We start from the raw sequence: 22171 nt of genomic DNA, 5'->3' as shown, positions 1-22171 counted from the left end.
AGCTCTACCTGAGAGGGGAGCACAGGCTGCAAGGCTAACTCAGGGGCATCTACCTCCTCTTCTCCTGGGCTAGGGGAAGGCTGAGGGGGCCTCCTGGAGGAGGTGGGGTTGATGTGGAATGGCTGTTATTGAAAGCTACTATGACTGAAGCCTTTATTTCTGCCCTGTTTTGCCCAAACAGATTTCATGTTCCCTGAGGCAGAGACCAGACTGTGTTGTTCTTTGCATCTCCCCAAATGACTAAAAAAAATGCTCTATTTAAATGGCTTAGATTAGTATCAGAATAGCAGTTTAATGTTTTGATTTTTTTTAATGTTCTGAGTATGTTTACCATACAGTACTTGAATCTTAATATTCACTAAACTTAGTTAAAATACGAACATGAAAATAGTCACCATTAAAATTTTGAAAAACAAAAAAAAAGACATGTAACAGGAATGTTACAAAATTCTTTCAGACTTAGTCAAATTCTGTGTGGAACTTAGAACAACAGAAAAAGGATTATCTAAGATTCAAATGCAATCGTAAAACTCTTGCAAGAAATGAATCATTTGTCAGGAACGCTCCATTAATAAAATGTCTTCCCAAATCTCTGTAACCCACTTATTTCAAGCAGAGAGTTAAATACTTTAATGTTACAGGTAAACTATTCCAATCATACTTAGAAATTCAAATAGGTCATTTGGCTAAATTAAAATGAGGAAAACACTTTAAAATGACTAATTTCTAAGTTTTTGGGTTTTTTTCCCGTTTTGCGGCAGCCTCACAGCCTAGTGTTCACTCTGAAACTCCACTCTTCAAGGACCAGCTGTGTGACCTCCAACAGTTCCTTTCTTCAAAGCAGTTTCCCTTCTATAAAATGGAATACCTCACAGGACTTAAGAGTATTAAGTCAGGCCTTAGGTTTCGGCTCACAGCAAATAGCCAATGGATGTTGGCTCTTATTATTATAAAAGTACGAGGTGAAGACCTTAATACCTGGTGAGGGACACAGAGTCAAGGAAACATGCAGGATGAAACTAATGGAATCTTTACCATTATTAAGGATTTCTAAATCTTTTGCTTTATAAGTCTAATTAAAGATGTTAGAAAAGATGAATTTTGGATAGGACTGAGATCTAGTAAACGAAAGGAGTTGAAATTAGAAACAGCAAAGAGAAAGGATTCCTTTGCCTTTCAGATCATGGACTTTAAAATACATTTGATCCAATTATTTTCAGAACGGAAAAGGTCATCTAATTATAGTTCAGAAGAATAAAAACCTGCTGGGGAGAAGATCCTTTAAGTATACATGGGAGGATCCAGAGAGATAAATTTAGAGTTCATAAAACAGAACTCTTTTTCGTAAGTCTTTATGTTTCTCATACTGTAATACCAGGTCAGTTTCTACTATTTATAATGTGCTGCTGTTAAAGCTAGAACTCACATATGCTATTCTTTAATCATCACTGAAAATTATAAATGGCATAATGGCATTTAGTTCCACCGCCTACTGGGCAAAACTGCTCCACTTAGAATAGATTTTTCTTTCTTTTTCTTTTTCTTTTTTTAAATCAAAAAACTTCAGTTTTCTATTGTCATGAAAGAAAATAAAAATCAAGTAAGGGCAAAAGGCAACATTTATGCAGGAAAAGACAGTCTATCAGGGGAACCACCATATCAGAATAGACAATTACTCTCATGGTCAGATGGGCCCCAGGAGTTCTGAGCAATTTCTGCGACAGTCACTCCAGCACTACTATGTTTTGGGCAAAAGTCTGTGGTCTGAAGCAGAAATGGAAGATCTTGTGAACACAATGTTACTGTACTCAATCTGGTGTGACGGGGGCGGGAAGGGCTTTGGATCTGGGTTTAAATCTTTGCTCTGCTCCCAGCTGTTTGACCACGGGAAGATCACTTCCGGCCTGTGTCCCATCAGTAAAATGGAAGGAATAACAGTGGAATGTAAACCACTAGCTCAGAGCCTGCCATGAAGAAGGTGCCCAGTAAGTGGTCAACACTGGCTTATGATCCCCAGCCTCTACTAATTCAGACAGCACACACCTACACACTTGCCACAGGCAGAGTGTCCATTATCTGTCTGCCCAGCACCGACGACAGGCAGGTGTGAGTGGTGGCAGGAGAGAGGAGGCCTGAGAGCAGGGAAAGAAGAGGACAGCACACACCAGGGGCTGGGAAACGGTCTCCAAGCAGGGCTAGGCATCCTGACCACTCACGAGGAATCCTGACCGCTCACCTCAATCCTAAACTGAGGTTAAGGGCAGAGTAAAGGCATAGTCTCTCTACCAACAACTAAGGCTGGGGCAGGACCGATCCTCTCTCCTCCCACCTCACATGGTGAAAGTGGGCAAGGCCAAAGCAAACCACGTTGAAGTTTTCTCACCCTCCTAACTCTACCTGCTCCTGCTTCCCTCACACAGTTAACTGCCTTGCTCTACCTTCCTAAGGTGGGGGGATGGAGAGCACCTAAGAAGGCAGTGTAGCGATCAGTTATATTCAAACTTACATTCCAAAGAGAGCTCCCCCAAGATGTGCTGCATGATCAAAAAATTTCCATCCCAGGATCATTCCTGCTGTATCCATGGCAATAATGGCTTTTAGGGCCTGAAAGTCAGCAAAAGAGAAAAGAACTGGTACAACTTTGATTCCTCCAGCACTGACATTTCTAATTTAAGGGCAACAATTCAATGAATGTAAAAATATCACCACTGTCCCCAGCACTTCAATTCATAAAAATACTCACATTCCCTGCTGTGAATGTGAACATTGGAAGGAAGATAATGGCGAGCCTCCCTTCTGGGATCTTTGTGCACACAGCAGCAAGGACGGTCATGATAGCGCCTGACTGCAAATGAACACACGTGAAAAGGTCAAACTCTCAATGTGCAACCGTTTAGTGACTACAATCTGAAGTAGCAATACTTTTTCCAGAAAGTTTATAAGCCACACATTTCTAGGTTAGCGCAAAGCTTAAGTTTTTTAGTTACTAAGGTACAAAGTATCAGGCAAAAGGGCTCCAGTCCATTACACAGTTAACCTGGAAAGAACAAGGTGTGTAGCAAACAGCATGTGAGTGCTTAATGAACTTCAGGGACAATGTTAAGCATGATTATGCATCATTTAATAACTATAAAAGAAATTCTCAAATCCCCACAAAGCAAAGCCATTTCAACCAGGGTGTGCATGAATTTGCCCAAAGAAACCCAGACGTGTGGAATTTCTTCCAAGTAGAATGCTTTCTGTTTATAAAATAAAATAAAATAAAATAAAATAAAATAAAATAAAATAAAATAAAATAAAATAAAATAAAATAAAATAAAATAAAATAAATAAAATAAATAAAATAAATAAAATAAATAAAATAAATAAAATAAATAAAATAAATAAAATAAATAAAATAAAATAAAATAAAATAAAATAAAATAAAATAAAATAAAATAAAATAAAATAAAATAAATTCACATGAAATTTCCATCCTACTTCACAATAAAACTAAGCGTTTTCTTTAAAACCTTTGAGCAAATGTTCTGCTCCAGGAAAGCATGCCATGTTTGTCCCATGGCTCTGCATGACCCACCCCCCACAGCATCCTTCCAGGGACACACATGCACCTGCCTGAGAAGCGCTTCCTCCAACAGCCTCAGATGAGGCAATAAAAACCTAAATGTCAGGGTGACTGGCTGGCCAGTTGGTAAAGTGTGCAACTCTTGATCTTGGGGTTATGACTTCAAGTCCCACGTGGGGCCTAGAACTTATTTACAAAAAAAAAATCTAGGGGTGACTGGATGACTGTCAATTAAGTGTCTGACTCTTGATTTCAGCTCAGGTCATGATCTCATGGTTTGTGGGTTCGAGCCCCATGTTGGGCTCTGCGCTGGCAGTGCAGAGCCTGCTTGGAATTATCTCTCTCCTTCTCTCCCAAAATAAACAAACATGTCTACATTGTCACAACCTTATAATCAATCATCCATTTATTATAACTGAAATTATAATGATAATTTAAGTTTTATTTATTTTGAGAGGGACAGTGAGAGAAGGGCAGAGAGAGAGAGAGAAAGAGAGAGGGGGAGAGAGAGAGAAAGAGAGAGAGAATATGAGAATCCCAAGCAGGCTCCACACTATCAGCGTGGAACTTGACGCAGGGATCGAACTCACAAACCGTGAGATCATGACCTGAGCCAAAATCAAGAGCAGGACGCTTAACCAACTGAGCCACCCAGGTGCTCCTGGCTATATTTTTTATTTTAATCATGTGTTTTTCCAGGTTGCTACATAATCTTCATAATTTAAATGTATAATGGCTATGAAATATCTTGATAAATAATGCTAATTTAAACTCAATGTTAGACATGATCCCACTTCCTCTAAATGGTAGAATACTTGAAAAATTAGATCATAATCCCTAGTTAATATTAAGTCTCACAATAATCATTCATCCAAATACTTGAGGCCTACTTTGCACCAGGCACTATGTAAATGTTGGGGGTACAGAAAGGAACAGAACCCACATCCCTTCCTTAATGGAGCTTACAGAGAAGAAGTAACAACAAAACATGATCAGCTATGATGATGAAGCAGGGCATGCTCTGGCAACACATGGAAGGGAGAGCTGACAGAAGCTCAGGGTTCGTAATGACATCAAGTTTTGCATGGAAGGGTCACCAGGCGCTGGCGAAGTAAAAGGGGAAGAGATGGGAAGAGTGTTTCAAGCAGAAAACCAAGTTGAACCAAGCCTGTGGGTGGCTGGAGACCAGTGGGAAAGCAAAGGGAGGCTGGTGCTTTAACTATATTTGTCTTCAGCCAAAATTCTCGGTTCTTAGTCACTTATTAAAAATAATAAAACTGGGGTACCTGGGTAGCTCAGTCAGTTGAGCACCGACTTCGGCTCAGGTCATGATACCATGGTTCATGGGTTCAAGCCCCGCATCGGGCTCTATGCTGACAGCTCAGAGCCTGGAGCCTGCTTCGAATTCTATGTCTCCCTCTCTCTCTGCCCTTCCCCCACCCCCTCTCTCCCCCCCTCTCTCTCTCTCTCTCTCTCAAAAATAAAATAAAAACATTAAGAACAAAAACAAACAAACAAAAAACTCCAGGGCACCTGGCTGGCTCAGTTGGTGAGGCATGTAACTCTTGATCTCAGGGCTGTAAATGCAAGCCCCAAACTGGGTGTACAGATTAAAAATAAAATTTTTAGGGGCACTTGGGTGGCTCAGTCAGTTCAGCGTCTAACTCCTGATTTTGGCTCAGGTCATGATCTCATGGTTCGTGGGTTCAAGCCCCATGTAGGGCTCTGCAATGACAATGGGGAGCTTGCCTGGGTTGTCTCTCACTCTCTCTGCCCCTCACCACCTATCCCCCCTGCCCCCCAAATAAATAAAATAAAATAAAATCTTAAAAAAAATAGTAATAATATAACACTTCCATGAGGGCTATTCTACAAAACATCTTCCCACTATTCTTCAAAAGTTTCAAGGTCATGAAAGACAAAGACCGAGAAAGCACCACAGACTGGAGGATACTGAAAAGACATGATAATTAAATGCAATGCAGTATCCTAGAACAAAACAAAGAACATCATGGAAAAACAGGAAATCCAAATACAGTCTGCGGTTTAAGTCCTATACCGGGGCGCCTGGGTGGCTCAGTCGGTTGAACATCCAACTCTTCATTTCAGCTCAGGTCATGAACCCAGGGTTGTGGGAGAGCCCCATGTTGGGCTCCACACTAGGCATGGAGCCTGCTTAAGATTCTTTCTCTCCCTCTGCCGTTCTTCCCCTGCTCATTCACTCTTTCTCTAAAATAAAAATTTTTAAAAAAGGGCTATGCCAATGTTAATTTCCTAGGTTTGATAAGTTATGGCTATAGAAGACGTCAGGGAAAACAAATGAGATGTACTATACCGCCAACCATCACAGCATTGTTACATTCACCATTGTAACAACCATCACAGCAAAAACTGAGTCAAGGTACAATAATCAATGGATGCTATTTCAGGGGGGTGAGAGGGGTCGATGAAGAAGAGATCACAACACTTACATAAATCACAAAGTATCCCCTCACACATTACACATTAACTGTAAAAGGTAAAGGAAAACAGCAACTTTATAGTAGAGAAGCTGAATAACAACCAGTCAACAAATGGACATTATTGCCTCCAACTGTAGTACCTGAGGACATAACACCACTCATGTAGCATTCCAACCAAAAACACACACTCAGAATCTCATCATAAAGAAACAGACAAACCCAACCGATGACCATTCTATAAAATAACTGGCCTGTACTGTCCAAAATTGTTAATTCCATGAAAAATTTTAGAAAGGCTGACCAAAGGCAACAAAAGCAAAAACAAGTAGGACTACATCAAACTCTAAAGCTTCTGCACAGCAAAGGAAACCATCAACACAATAAAAAGACAACTTACCAAATGGGAGAAAATATTTGCAAATCCTATCTAATAAGGGATTTCTGATATATATAAAGAACTCATATAACTCAAGAACAAAAAAACCACAGTCCATTTTAAAATGGGCAGAAGAATCTGCACCTTTTTCCAAAGACATCCAGATGGCCAACAGACACATGAAAAGATGCTCAACGTCACTAATCATCAGGGAAATGAAAACCAAAACCACAATGAGATTATTACCTCACCCCTGTTAGAATGACTATTATCAAAAGGAAAATAACAAGTATTGGTAGGGATGTGGAGAAAAGGAAACCCTTGTGCGCTGTTGATGGGAATGTAAACTGGTGTAGTCACTAGGGAAAACATTATGAAGGTTCCTCAAAAAATTAAAAAGAGCGTCATCATGATCCATCAATTCCACTTCTGGGTACTTATCCCTCCAAAGACACTAACCGAAAAAGGTAAATAAACCCCCATGTTCATTGCAGTTATTTGCAATAGTCAAAATATGGAAACAACCTAAGTGTCCAACAATGGATGAGCAGATAAAGAAAATGTGGTATGTACACACACAGAGGAATATTATTCAACCACAAAAATATAAGGAAGTCTTGCCATTTGTGACAAGATGGATAGACCTTGAGGGCATTATGCTAACTGAAATGAGTCAGGGAAAGACAAATACTGTATGATTTCACTTATGTACAGAATCTTTAAAAAAAAAAAAAAAAAAAAAAGGCCAGCCCATGTATGGAAAGAACAGACTGGTGGTTGCCAGAGTTGGGGGTGGAGAGACCAAAATGGGTTAAAAGGGTCAAAAGGTACAAACTTCCCATTTTAAAATAGATAAGCCAGAGACGTAATGTACAGCATGGTGACCACAGTTCATACTGTGTTGCATATGTGAAAGCTAAGAGAATAAATCTTAAAAGTTCTTATCACAAGGAAAAAAAATTTTATTAACTATACACAGCGACAGTCTTATTGTTAACTATGTTAACTAGATTACCTCTGGTGACCATTTTGCAATATATACAAATAGCGAATCATTAGGTTGTATACCTGAAACTAATACAATGTTATGGCAATTATACCTCAATTAACAAAAATGGCTAAGGAAGGAAATGTTCCAGCTTTTAGGAGACCAGAGGAACATAACCTCTGTATGTAATACATGATCTTAGAGGGGGAAAAATAACTACAAAGGACATTACTGGGACAACTGACAAAACTGGAATATGTTAATAAGTTAAAGTATTATATCAATATTAAATTTCTTGAACTTGATAACTGGAAAGAGTAAAATATTCGTATTCTCAGAAATATACACTTAAGTATTTTAGGGGTAAAAGGGCATCATATATGCAACCTACTTGCAAACAGTTCAGAAAAAAAAAAGCGTGAATAGAGAAAACAGTAAGTGAAATGTGACAAAACGTTAAAAACTGGTGAATGTAGTTCAAGAGCATTTTGCTGCACTTTCAAAGTGACACAAAGACCTAGTGTGAAAGCTACAATAAAAACTTCTAAAGAAGCCATAGGAAAAAACTCTTTGCGACCTTAAGTTAGGCAAAGATTTCAGTTATGAGACCAAAAAGGATGATCTGTGAGAAAAAAATTAATAAATCAAACTTCATATAAATTAAAAACTTACAGTCTTCAAATGACACTGTTGAGAAAAGGCAAAATATAGGCTAAAAGAAAATATCTGCATCTCAAAAATCTGATAAAGGACTTGTATCCAGACTATGTAAAGGAAAATAATTAAAATCTTTTTTTAACTGGGCAAAATATTTGAACACTTCAGAGAAGATATATGAATAGCAAGTAAGCACATGAAAAGATGAGTCAGGAAACAAAAATTAAAACTACACAGGTATCAGTACATACTGATTACAAACTAAAAAGACTGACCATTCCAAGTGTTGGTGAGGATGTGGAGAAACTGAAAATCTCGCATGCTGCTGATGGGAAAGTAAATTCTATAATCACTCTGGAAAATTGCTGGGAAATTCCTTAAAAGTTAAATACTTATTTACCATTACGATCTGCCCATTCCAAGACACATGAAAGCACACAAACAGTTATACACAAACGTTCACAACAGCTTTTTTTGGTAACAGTTAAAACTAGAAACCCAAATGTCCACCAGGTGAATGGATATACATATTCTGGCATATCCAAATAATGGAACATTATTCGCTCATACAAAAGAACAGACTGATATACACAACTTCATGGATGAATTTCAAAATAACTAGAGTAATGGAAGCCAGAACAGTAACAAAAAGAAGTATATGCTGCATGATTCCATTAATACTAAACTCTAGAAAATAAGTACAAATGAAATTATCATAACAAAGTAGAGAAGCTGTTGCCCAGGAAGGGGTTAGAAGCAGGAAGAAGGGACTACAGAGGAGCACCAGGAAACTTTCAGGGATGATGACTGTATTCATTATCTTGATCCACACGTCCAAGCTTTCCAAATTATAAACTTTATCTTTTAAATGTTTATTTTTTTCAGAGAGAGAGAGAGTGTGCAGCGAGGGGGAAGGACAGAGGATCTGAAGAGGGCTCTGTGCTGACAGCAGAGAGCCCAATGTGGGACTCAAACTCACAAACGGCAAGATCATAACCTGAAGGCAGACGCTCAACCCACTGCATCACCCAGGCGTCCTGAAATGGTAAACTTTAAATATGTGCAGTTTTTTCCATGTCAGCTATACCTCAGTAAACCCTAGTGATTTTATTTTTTAAAAGACTTAGAAGTCCTTTGTACTGAAAATTTTCTGTAAGATTTGAATTATTTCTGGGGCTCCTGGGTATCTCAGTCGGTTAGGCATCCAACTCTTGATTTCAGCTCAAGTCATGATCTCACTGTTCATGAGTTCAAGTCCCGTATTGGGCTCTGTGCTGACAGCACATAGCCTGCTTTGGATCCTCTCTCTCTCCCTCTCTCTCTGCCTCATGTTTGCTCTCAAAATAAATAAACTTTAAATAAATACATAAATAAATAATTTCTAAGGAGGATGTTAAAAAAGACATCTAAGAGAAGAATGATTTTTATAAAAGGTGTCCTATAACTGATTACCCCTATAAATAAAAGGAAAGGTTCCTACATTTTTGTATTAAAAATGCTATTTCTGAAAAAATAGCATCTCTTTTTTAAATTTTTTAATATTTATTTGGTGGGGGAAGGCAGAGTGGGGGAGAGAGAGAATCCCAAGCAGGCTCCACACTGTCAGTGCACAGCCCGACAAGAGGCTTGATCCTACAACTGCAAGACCATGACCTGAGCAGAAACCAACAGTCAGACCTCAACTGACCGAGCCACCTAGCATCTACCTAGCTAGGCGCCCCTAGCATCTACCACTCTTAACCACCATTTGTACAAAGGGTTGACTCAAAACACAGGATTATGTGACATTTTAGTAATTACTAATACTTTAAAGTGTTAGGGGTCCCAGGGATCCCAGATATCCCAAATCCCTAATACACAGTTGCCAACTGACCCAAACAGGGAAACCTGCTCAGGCTGCATTCCCAGGAATGGGCTGGGATACCTGCAGGACGGAAAGACAGTATGAGTATCCCTTGGGAGGAAAACCAAAGATCTCAGTGAAGGTAAGTAGACAAAAAAAAAAAAAAAAAAAAAAAAAAAAAACCCTAGTGCTCTATATGTTAACTAACCTGGATTTAAATAACTAAATAAAAATATTTAAATATTAAAAAAAAAACCTAGTCCTTGGGCTGAAAAACTGCTAAGACCAACAAGGAAACAATAACCTCAACTGCATAGTAAAGGCAGGTGGTGGTGGTACCTGCAATTATGCAGTGGGGGTTAGGAGTCAGAATTCTATCTTATTTTTTTTAATTTTTAAGTAATCTCTACACCCAATGTGGGGCTCAAACTCACAACCCTGAGACCAAGGGTCACATGCTTCACCAACTGAGCCAGCCAGACACTCCCAGCATTCTATTTTCTATATTTAAGATCAACTCTCTGCTACTGCATATTGGACCAAATTGGCTTCTGTACAAGTCTAACTGTAACACACAAGGTTCTTCCAAAATCCTGACTTCCCTTAACAGGGAGATTACTGGTTGTATGGAAACACACATATGCACATACACAGCCTCCATAACTTGTTCACCTTTCCCTGGTTCCCTACTCCAGGTCCTAAACGGGTTCACAGCAAATTTTCAGGATATCAGAACCACATCAGAAGATTGCAGGTTTGTTTCCTCACAAACTTGCTGGGTCATGGTACAACATTTTATACTGGCCATATTTATATTTATTCTGAAAGATCTGTTCTGCCTAGAACATCAATATCTGCCCCCCAAAACTATCAGCACATGCTATATTAATATTAAGCACAGTAGATGTCAATGTCACTAAGAATTGTAAAGTTGGAGTGAACAGTAGCTCATCACCTTCCAGGTTTTATTGCATACAAACAACTCTAGTATCCTAGGTTTATTTTTAAACAAACTAAAAATGTCAATTCAATGAGGGGCGCCTGGGTGGTTCAGTCGGTTAAGCGGTCGACTTCGGCTCAAGTCATGATCTCGCGGTTTATGAGTTCGAGCCCATGTCGGGTTCTGTGCTGACAGCTCAGAGCCTGGAGCCTACTTCAGATTCTGTGTCTCCCTCTCTCTGACCCTCCCCCGTTCATGCTCTGTCTCTGTCTCAAAAATAAATAAACATTAAAAAAAAAAATTTTTTTTTAAATGTCAATTCAATGAAACTCCAAACAAATCAAGCTGAAACCTTATTTTCTGAGAGGGAAAAAACCCAATAAAATTACACTTTCCCTCAAATGAAGCCAACAGAGTTTGACTGCTTGACGTGAAAGAAGAACATTAAAATTCTGTTAGGTGCCTCTACATTATTTCTCCATAGATGATTATGCTCTCCATCTAAAATGCTCATTACAGATATTTTAGTATGAAAGAAAATTCTCATTACTGTGCATTTCTATGTAAAGCCAGTTTCTCTAACTATATCTTATTGTTCTTATACATTATTTTAAAGATAGAAGGCAGTTCCATTGTCCTAGAATTTTCTCAAAGTGACTTTTACCTACACAAATGTAAACATTTATGTATCTGAATAAATCCCAACTTCCTTTTTTGACAAATGTTTGGGCCTACCTCCATGCACAGATTCATTCATTCATTCATTCTCTTTCTTTTCCTTTCCTTCCTTCCTTCAAGTTTATTTATTTTGACAGAGAGAGTGTGGGAGAGGCAGTAAGAGGGAGAGAGAGAATCCCCGACAGGCTTCCACACTGGCAGCACAGAGCCCAACGCAGGGCTCGAACTCACAAATCCAAGGTCATGACCTCAGCCAAAGGTGAACACTTAACTGATGAAGCCACCCAAGTGCGCCTCTCTTTCTTTCTAGTTTTTATTTTGAGAGAGAATATCCACTCTCAGCATGGAGCCTGACACAGTTACTCAACCCCATGACCCTGGGATCATAACCCCCGCCGAAATCAAGAGTCAGATGCTCAACCAACTGAGCTACCCAAGTGCCCCTATTTTTTTTTTTTAACCTTTTCTAGTCAAGGGCATTTAAAAATACAGTGAACAGGGACCCTTTCTCCTCAGAAAAATTTCACATTCATATATGTTTTAGGTACAATCTCAGGGAGTTATTAACCCCAACTCACACAGACTCTAGACACCTGCCTCCTTGGTTAGAGATGAAGATCTTTTATTCTCCACCAACAATTTATGTACACTGGTTATGTACTTGCAATCAACATATGCCTACAATTTTTTTACTTATTTCATAAGTAAGTAATTTTCATAAATAATTTCCTATATCTATATAATCTTCATATCATATCGTTTACATGTATGATTTCTTTTTGCACCATAAATTTTAAATGAATTTACTCTAAGGGGTTTTGTGCTTCCATAAGTACAGCCAAAAACCTTGGCACTACATGTAAAACAAACATAAGACAACTCTGAAAGGCTGAGAAAGAAAAGGAGAGTGGCTAAGGAACCCTGGGATCCAAGGAATGACACAGTGGTGAGTCCCCTGGGTTTTCTTTTGGCCTCATACAGCTCAGACTTGGCTCTGGAGAAGCTCATGACCTGGAAATCCCAATGAACTCAGACATAATAGGTCTATCCCCATCCCCCAAAATGCTCTCTCTAGCCAAAGGACCAAGAAAGGGTAGCCTAGCAAGACAGTCAGCTTTTAGATAATAACCACTCTACTCCAGCCAAACAACAGAAAAGCTTGCAGCCCAATCCCCATCAACAAAGGCTGAGTGGAGAGCCTAGACTTCTACCCTTGCAGATGGCAACGAGGCATCATGATACCGCTGACGGGGTAGTGTCAGTGGAGGTCATGTGGGCAGCAGTAACAAGGCACCCTGTTCCTCCTAGCCAGGAAAGGTCTACATAGGAGACTGAACTTCCAGAACTCCAAGTCCTGCCTCCTAGTAACCAGAGTCCTTGTACCCTAGCTATCAAAAGAGGCTGAGTAAAGAACCTGGACTTCCACCTCACCAGACAGTAATGGTCAAACTTCCCCTCATCAACGCAGTGGCAGGGGCAGCCTCATGAACAGATTTAAATAAGATTCAAGGTTTCATAATATCCAAAATGTCCACGTCTCATTTAAAAATCACTCAACATACCAAGAACCAGAAAAACCTCAACCTGAATAAGACAACAGAAACAAGATGACACAGCGATATTAAAACTGTCTGACACGTATTTTAAAGCAGCAATCATAAAAATGCTTTAATAAGTAGTTACAAGCATGCTTGAAACAAGTGAAAAAATAGCACAGAAACAGAAAGGCCCAAACAGAAGATACCAAGAACAATGTAAAATTTAGAACTGAAAAATACAATAACCTAAATAAAAACAATAGGGCCCAAACAGAATGGAAAGGACAAAGAAAATAATCAGTGAACTTGAAACAGAGTAGCAACTACCCAATCTGGACTACAAAAAGACAGACTTAAAAAAAATTAACTGAATTTCAGAGACCCTAGAGATTATATTAACATCATGTTCATCATAGTTCCAAAGAAAAGAAGGGTGAGGCTGAAAAAGCATTCAAAGAAATAACAGGTGAAAATTTCCCCAAAGACATAAACCTCTAGTTTCAAGAAGCTGAGCAAACTCCAAACAAGATCAACATAAAGAGATCCATGACAACAGGGTCAAACTTCTGAAAACTAAAGACAAAGCAAAAAATCTTCAGAGAGATCAACACCACCTTACCTACAGGGGAAAAGCTATATATATTTTTTAATGTTTGTTTATTCTTGTGAGAGAGAGAAGGGAGGTAGGGGGTAGAATGAGCAGGAGAGACAGAATCCCAAGCAGGCTCCACGCTCTGAGCTGTCAGCAAAGAGTCTGATGGGGGCAGTGAGATCATGATCTGAAGTCCAGCTATTTGAACAACAAAGGATTTCTCTTCAAAGACTATGGAGGCCAAAAAGAAGTGGCACAACATTTTTCAAGTGCCAAAAGAAAAGTCAGCCTGGAATCTTTTTTATCCAGTGAAAATATCCTTCAGAAATGAAGCGGAAAATCAAGACATTCTCCAAGAAAAACTTAAAGAGAATTTGTCATACCTACCTAAAAGAATGGCTAAAGAAAATTCTCTAAATAAAAAGGAAATGATAGAAGGAAGAATCTTGAAACATCAAGAAAGAAGAACAATGGAGAAGAAGAAAAATTATGCATACAGACAACAGACTTTTCCTCCCTTGGAATTTTCTAAATGATGTTTAATGGTTGAAGCACAAATGATAATAACAGTAGCCAATATTCTAAATGCGCGCAGTGGAAATATTTAAGACAATTATATATTATAATTTGGGGAGGACACAGGGATGAAAAGGGAGGTAAGGTTCACTTCAAACTGGTAAAATGACACTCCCACCAGCAGACTGTGATAACTGAAGTACAGATATTGGAAAAGCCACTAAGAAAGTTATACAAGAGACATACTCCAAACACGATAAATAAAAAAGGAATTCCAAATGAATCTATTCTAGTGACCATTTTACTTGCAATGCTGTAAGAAGAGACTAAAGATACTTTCCTGACTTAGAGAATTCAGTTTAAGAACAGGTTAAATCAGTGATACTTAAATCAATGAAGTTACAGTAAGCAAGTTATTGTATGTTAAGCAAGCTTCAATTTGGCCTGTGATATACGTCAAGCAAAAACACATCTCTAACATTTTAACAAATGCTGTTTCCTACCGCAAACATTTCATTGATCTTTGCCATCTCAAAATTAAGGGTTACATTTCACAAAAAATAATTTTTTTAAAAGCAGGTTAAAGCTTCCTACCAATAACTAAGAAACAATTTTTATTTTTTTATTTATTTTATTTAATTTATTTATTTATTTTTATAAACATAGGGGCACAGGTGTCCCTTTGTTGTTGTTTTTTTAATTTATTTTTAATGTTTATTTATTTTTGAGACAGAGAGAGACAGAGCATGAGTGGGGGAGGGTCAGAGAGAGAGGGAGACACAGAATCTGCACGGGCTCCAGGCTCTGACCTGTCAGCACAGAGCCCGACGCGGGGCTCAAACTCACAGACCGTGAGATCTTGACCTGAGCCGAAGTCAGAAGCTCAACCGACTGAGCCACCCAGGTGCCCCAAGAAACAATTTTTAAATGAGATCCAGAACATCCAGAGCTCTAACTAAATAAAACCCTTACCAAAATCCAGTATTCTTGCTCCCTAATGCCAATATGTCAACTGACAAATATTCTTTAGCCCTTCATCCTTTAACACAGGATTACGAGGAAGCCAGTAAGACCAATACTTCGTATTTTCTAACATAACTTTGTCAACAGTATTTGTTTCTAGATTTCTCATTAAAAATATTATTATACCTAGTGACTTAGTTTTAATTTTAACTAAGAATGAATGAAAATATTTGGGGATAATAATTTTATTCTGACATGGCTCTACAAAATTTTGATGACTGAACAGGAACTACCACTACCACGTTTTTTAGTACATGCTCCTTATTATGCTAGGCCATCTAAACACACTTGCACTGCAGGTCAGAAAGAGATGTATTGTCCCCATTTTATACAGAAAAACAGAGAGGGTTGGTAATATGTCTTAGAAGTCACAGATAAGTGGCAGAGCTGGATTCAAACCCAGCCTAATTCCAAATACCATCTGTCACACTCTTCTCATCTTGGACTTTAGTTTCTTATCTGCAAAATGAGAGTAACACCTGTAGCACATCAAAATGCCCTCCAAGATCCTCTCATTTAATGAAAAAAGTATCCCTACTCTCAGAACCCCTGAAGTCCTCTAGAGACTTTTAGCCCTTTTAGCGTGGTCTTCATTGCCTTCACATAACAGGTGCTTAGGCGGTGAATGAGGTAAAAGATTTGAAATACGTAAATTACACCAGCACCAAATCTTGTATATAAAACATTCCATGAAGGAAAAAACGGGGGCTTAAGAAATCACGTAGGTGACAGGACAAGATACAGGTTTCATTAGGAAATTTAAGTATAAAAAAAAGGACAATTAAGTATGCACAAATCTGAGGAACATACACATTATGGGATGATTACATAAGAATTCTCTTCCAAAACCTTCTTAGTTTCTTTAAATATGAAACTCTCTATCTGAATATATTTAAGTGCATTAGTGTTTAAACATGTACAAAATGAATGTGTAGTCTTTAGAGAGATGTTATACAAAGATTTCCATGTGCCTAGAAATTTCCATTAAACTAAAAAAACAAAAAACACAACACTTTTTCTGTTTAAGCATCCAGAACATAGCTCAGGAAGAGAATTGTGATCATCTTGCTCACTGGTATATCCCCAGTTTCTACTACAGTGCCTACTAGTCTAATCTGCACAGAAGACACTCAAATAGTGACTAAACAGAGGATATAGTACCAGATTCAAATCTGTAATTATTGAGAATTTTCCAATGCTCGATTAGGCTGTCTGGTTTTGAGGAATGGATACCCACTGTTCTGACTATGCTCTTGATTTGTAGTCTGTTCTAGTAAGTACAGTATATGTAAATGACCAACGGTTAAAAGCTATAGCCTGAAGTTTACAAGGCTCCATAAATTCTATTTTTTAAATTTTTTATTATAATAAAGTATTGTAAATACTTTATTATTTTGAGACAGAGACAGCGCAAGTGGGGGAAGGGCAGAGAGAGGGGGGAACAGAGAATCTGAGGCAGGCTCCACACTGCCCACATGGAGCCCAACACAGGGCTCGAACCCACAAACCATGAGATCATGACCTGAGCCAAAATCAAGAGTCGGACACTCAACCGACTGAGCCACCCAGGTGCCCCAAGACTCTATAAATTCTAAATTAGACAAATTAGACACAGATTAGTTAGTATTGTTTCAATGTTAACTTCCTGTCTTTGATCATTCTACTGTGTACTTAACAGTAGGGTAAAGGGTATATAAGAACTCTTTGTAATAATTTTGGACTTTTCCATAAGTCTAAAATTATTTCAAAATGAAGTTAAAGACTAAATTAAGAAAATTTACATTACAAATACTTACTGCACCAAGTGATGGTCCATATCTTCCTGTCGCGACTTTACACACATAACTGACAAAATTGGAAATAACGCCTGAGAAATAAGTCACATTTCAATAATTTTAGTGTAGTATAAAAATGGTTTCCACCCCACAGAGACTAACAATGTTGGATTTCCACCTGGATTAGTACAAGGTGCAGGTATGAATACTTATCCTATCACTTCAGATATTTTGTAAGTGTGACCAACTACACAACTTACTGAGTGACACAGGGTCCTTCACTTTACCTCTCAGTTCTCACTTTCCTTATCTATAACATAAAAGAGATTAGTTTCAAACTCACCAACTGTCAGGGAATCCTCTGGGCTGCACTCCAAACACTAAATCGGATTCTTGGGAACGGGACCAGGGAATCTATATTTTACCCAGCTTGCCAAATGACTCTGCTGCAATTTAGACTAGATGCTCTTTTACAAGTCCCTTTGGCTCCAATGTCATCTAAGCTGAATGTGGCTCATTTTAAAAAACTTCCTGTAGAGCAGGAATTAATCATCTGAAACAAACCCATGTGTAACCTACAACAATACAACTAGTGCTTGGGGAAAAAACTATACACTTCTGGCACAGGCCAAAGATGTTGCTCAGTTTCTAGTTTTGAAGGACCAGCTACATGGGTATTTAATTAACAATGACTAAGCACCCATTTTTGATGCCTTGTGGTAGATGTGTCTATTTAATCCTTTCTACAACCACTTGTCATGAGAGAGTATCATTATCCTCAAAGAGGTGTTATTATGGTCTTTTCTGCAGTATCACACAGCAAGTAGCAGAAATAAGATCCAGTAAAACTAGGTCTTCTGTCTTCAAGCTCTCAAGTGCTTTTTTTTCCATACTACAATATGACTACAGTATGAGGTACTGTTTTTTAAATAAAGGGATTTCAGGGACACCTTGCTGGCTTAGTGTGAAGAGCATGCAACTCTTGACCTCAGGGTTGTAAGTTCGAGCCCCATGTTGGGTGTAGAGATTACTAAAAAAAATAAACTTAAGAAACATTTTTAATAAAAAAAAAATAAATGAAGGGACTTCAGAAACGAATTTTCATGCCATGTGGTTTTTAATTCAATACATTTTGCAAACAGAGAGGTAAAATTTAACAGACCAATTGCCAGTTTAGTAGCATCTAGGAACCTGGAATCCTTTACTACCACTCCCTAGTTGAAATAAGGAAACGATGATATCCCCAGGACCACAACTGGAGTGGCTCCAGACTAAGATATATGCTTTCAGAAAAGAGAAAAAACTCATTCTTGACGATCTTATTACAAAGCTCTGGTCTAAAATAAAGCTTTCTGGAAACTGAACACACTGTGGGAAATGAGCCTAAGGTTATTTAACAAAGATCCAGATGACTGAGACAGCCAGGAAGTCTGGAAAGAACTTATCTATAAAACGGTGGGCCTGAGCTAAAGTAGCCAAGGCCTAATGAGATAAAAACGACATGCTCAAATTCTCCACTAAATCTTAACCCGTCTATCCTAATTTAAAACTAAACATACCTAAATAATCTAAGAAGAAATCGCGAAACAAGAAGCAGGAAAGCCAACAACCCCACCAGCCTGCGATGTCCTTCTCTACAGACAGTATGTATAATTCCCTACATACAATCCTCATATGTAGAATTCAGCTATGATCGTTCCCTTTGTTCCTTCTCCAGATAGGTTAGCGTGCTCGTACTCCAAAAGATCCTGAGATTAAAGCTTATTACCTGCAGATAAGTACACTGCCATGAACTGTTCTTGACCCAGAATGTTCACTATGCTGGAGGAGAAGCTCCACAAAACATACATATTTGCTGCCATGTGAAACAAGGAGAAATGACTGAACGTTGACAGCAACATTGGAGAACAAAGGACCTCTACAAGAGAAAGAAAAACAGTCTGGTAATCATAGGACACACAGCCATGACCTAAAAATTATCTACTTTTGATTTTTTTCATTATTATTATGAAACAACTCAAACATAGGAAACAAAACCAGAGCCAGTTCAAAAGCTTAAATAAGATGGTTTAAGGTAGCATTTTTTGGGGCACCTGGGTGGCTCAGTTGTTAAGCGTCCGACTGCAGCTCAGGTCATGATTTCACAGCTTGTGAGTTCAAGCCCCACATCGGGCTCTGTGCTGATAGCTCAGAGCCTGGAGCCTGCTTCAGATTCTGTCTCCATCTCTCTCTGTCCCTCTCCTGCTCATACTCCCCATCTCTCTCAAATATAAATAAACATTTAAAAAAATTTTTAAAGATAGCATTTTTCGAAGTGGTAAAAAGTTATCTTAAATCTCTCTCTTCTACCTAGTAAGCAACCAATAAAAATTCTCAGTTCAATGAAAGCAACTTGTCCTCGTGGCAAAAGTTAGTTAGAAAAAAGAATCAGTAAATTATTTCAAGTACAGATATAAAGTTGTATATAATAATCTCCTCAAAGAGTGAACTTGTAGTGATCACGGATCTTACGTCATTGAAAAATACATATCTACTGGGGCGCCTGGGTGGCTCAGTCAGTTAGGCATCCAACTCTTGATTTCAGCTTAGGTCATGATCTCACAGTTGGTGAGATTGAGCCCCCCATTAGGCTCTGCACTGTCAGATCCCACTGCTTGGGATTCTCTCTCTTTCTCCCTCTCTCTGCCCCTTCCCCCACTGGTGCTCTCTCTCAAAATAACAAACATTAAAAAAATAATACTTATCTGATATGTGCAAGGCACATTTTAGGTACTTGGGATATAACACTAAGAGAGATGGGGTCCTTTTCCTCAGGGAGCTTATAGTCTATTTTCTGGATATTATTTACAACTGTTGACAAGCAACTCATCCTCTGCATAGCATTTCAGTTAACACAAAGCTTATTTCTTTCATATTACCTCTATCTCAAAATAAAGTCATAAGTAGACTTACTTGAGGCTGGATTGGATGTGAAATATCTGATCATTGTCCGCTGTAGAGAAGGTACTCTCCATAAACAGAATACAAAAACATTCGCAGCTATGATACCTACAAAATAAAGATTTATAATTTAGGGAGGTTAAAAATTGGAATAAAGAAAGTCTGATCAAAAGTCCCCCTGAATAAGATTTTCTACCACAATTATGTAAGAGTATTATATACTTGGGGCGGGGAGAGGGTGAGCTAAGGGAAAGTAAGTGAAATCAATGTTTTTAAGTATCAAACTATGCCTTCATATAGTCAGAAAATTCCTAGAAAATTGCAAATGCTCTAGAAGCTGACTTGCTTCGCTCAGATCCTTATTTTACTTTTTTTTTTTTTAATGTTTATTTTTGGAAAGATAGAGAAAATGAATGGGGAAGGGGCAGAGAAAGAGGGAGACACAGAATCCGAGGCAGGCTCCAGGCTCTGAACTGTCAGCACAGAGCCCGATGTGGGTCATGAACCCACAAACCGTGAGAACATGGCCTGAGCCAAAGTTGGATGCTTAATTGACTGAGACATCCAGGTGCCCCCTTATTTCTTCAGAATGGTTCACACTGTACCCAACAATCATCAGATCTCTAATTATTGTTTGAAAATGGCCAAGCCAAAGACAACTAATGTACAGAATTGGGTTCTCTGGCTAAGACTAGAAAAACTCTATTACATAGCATGCTTCTTTTTCCATAGGGAATAAAATACCTCTTAAACTTATGGAAACACCTACGTATCAACTGGGTAAATAAAAATCCACTTGTCTGAGAAAATACATGTTAGATAAGAATTCAGGAATAATCTGGAATTTTGCAACTGCTTTTAAAACTGTTTACGGTTTCATTTTTCTCCAAGAACGGATGCTGCTAGAACTACCACTAAACGGAGGTTTATTATTTAATGATAGTTTCTTCACTAAAATGTGACTGAATAGTTAACTCTAAGTTATTCTTAAAAACTATGAACTTTAAAAACCACACTAATTGCAATGTACCACAACTCCGTGACCATATAGTAGGCACTCATCTACTTGAATTAATTAAAGGAATTGCTAGCAGGCAACTAGCCCTTTCAACTCCTTCAAGGACAGTAAGCATGGATTCCAGCAACATTCTGGTAAGAGGATTTATTTTAGAAGATATTCATTGTATAATCCTCACCAGCTGTTACATCTTTAGCTCTCAGCTATCCCTTGGCATTACTAGTCTCTCCAGTTTTTCTCTCCCTTCTGAGAGGTAGGAAAGGAAGCTATTATTTTTCAGACTCTAAGACATCTCCTTTTTAATATCTGTAATCAGGATGCATCTTACAACTGGTGGTATGTCACAGATGAGCTAGAAACATTTTTTTCTCCATGGCACATGAAATGGTATTTTGTTGTATTTAACTGAATTGATTCCATTAATTTTATCATATGTCTTACTAGTGGGGACTGACAGCTGTTATACATTTTCAGTAAATAACCAACTAGAACTCCTTCAAAGATGGTGAGAGGAACAGTATTCATGAAAGGATGGGGAAAAGGGGTCACAAGGAAGGCAAGTAAGAGTACTATGTATACCTCCCAATGAGGAGCCTGGAACCCTGGAACAAGGGAGGTGGGGAGAGAAAGGGCGGAGTCTCCGAAGACAGAGGAACAGACCAGGTTTATTCTATGAAAGTGAGCAGTGATTTATTTAAACATCTTTATTACCCAAAGAATCCTCTAAGGTCTAGGTTGCTGTACATAGTGACTGGTATCTCAGGGTAAGGAGGACCTGAGAAGAGTTTGGCCCCAGGCTGCCATGATCATGAAAATAATTGGGGCTATACAATTTGCTCCAATTGTGGTACACTGCAAAGAAAGCAAAATGGGGTCCTGGATCCTGCCTGCTAGGCTGAAAAATGGCAACAACTACTCTGCATGTTCCACAGGCTACTTTCTGAAACCAGTGACATACAGCAGACAGTTCTGGAAACTGCAAGCAGCATAGTACCGCAGAGTCTAGTCTCTGGCTGAAGAGATTACAACTAGGGAAAAGCCTTGAGAAGGGGAGAGATAACCAAAGATATCAAGGTTAACAGTAGCCAAAGAGTTAATATTGCCAAATTCTCACCCCAAAGAGGCCTTTTTGGTAAATTAAGACAGAATATCAGCACCAGAACACGCTGTACTTAAAACTCTCACTTCATAGGGGCACCCGGGTGGCTCAGTCGGTTAAGTGTCTGACTTCGGCCCAGGCCATGATCTCAAGGTTTGCGA

General features: G+C 38.6%; 1 protein-coding gene across 2 annotated transcripts in view; it reads right to left on the bottom strand.

Annotated features, from left to right (window-relative positions):
• The window catches only part of PARL (presenilin associated rhomboid like), a 50147-nt gene that overhangs the window by 1101 nt on the left and 26875 nt on the right, over window positions 1–22171 (bottom strand). Inside the window, exons 5-9 of one of the 2 annotated variants that reach the window (XM_015063584.3) lie at window positions 19906–20001; window positions 18722–18871; window positions 16975–17045; window positions 2744–2845; window positions 2507–2604 (exon numbers count right to left, since the gene is read on the bottom strand). In XM_015063584.3, the coding sequence (XP_014919070.2) occupies window positions 2507–2604; window positions 2744–2845; window positions 16975–17045; window positions 18722–18871; window positions 19906–20001 (517 nt within the window). The remainder of the gene's footprint in view (window positions 1–2506; window positions 2605–2743; window positions 2846–16974; window positions 17046–18721; window positions 18872–19905; window positions 20002–22171) is intronic. The other variant, XM_027061339.2, reaches the window with a different exon arrangement.

The sequence above is a fragment of the Acinonyx jubatus genome, chromosome C2, assembly GCF_027475565.1.
Source record: "Acinonyx jubatus isolate Ajub_Pintada_27869175 chromosome C2, VMU_Ajub_asm_v1.0, whole genome shotgun sequence".
Classification (NCBI taxonomy): Eukaryota; Metazoa; Chordata; class Mammalia; order Carnivora; family Felidae; genus Acinonyx; species Acinonyx jubatus.
This window is presented reverse-complemented; position numbering and strand designations above follow the sequence as displayed.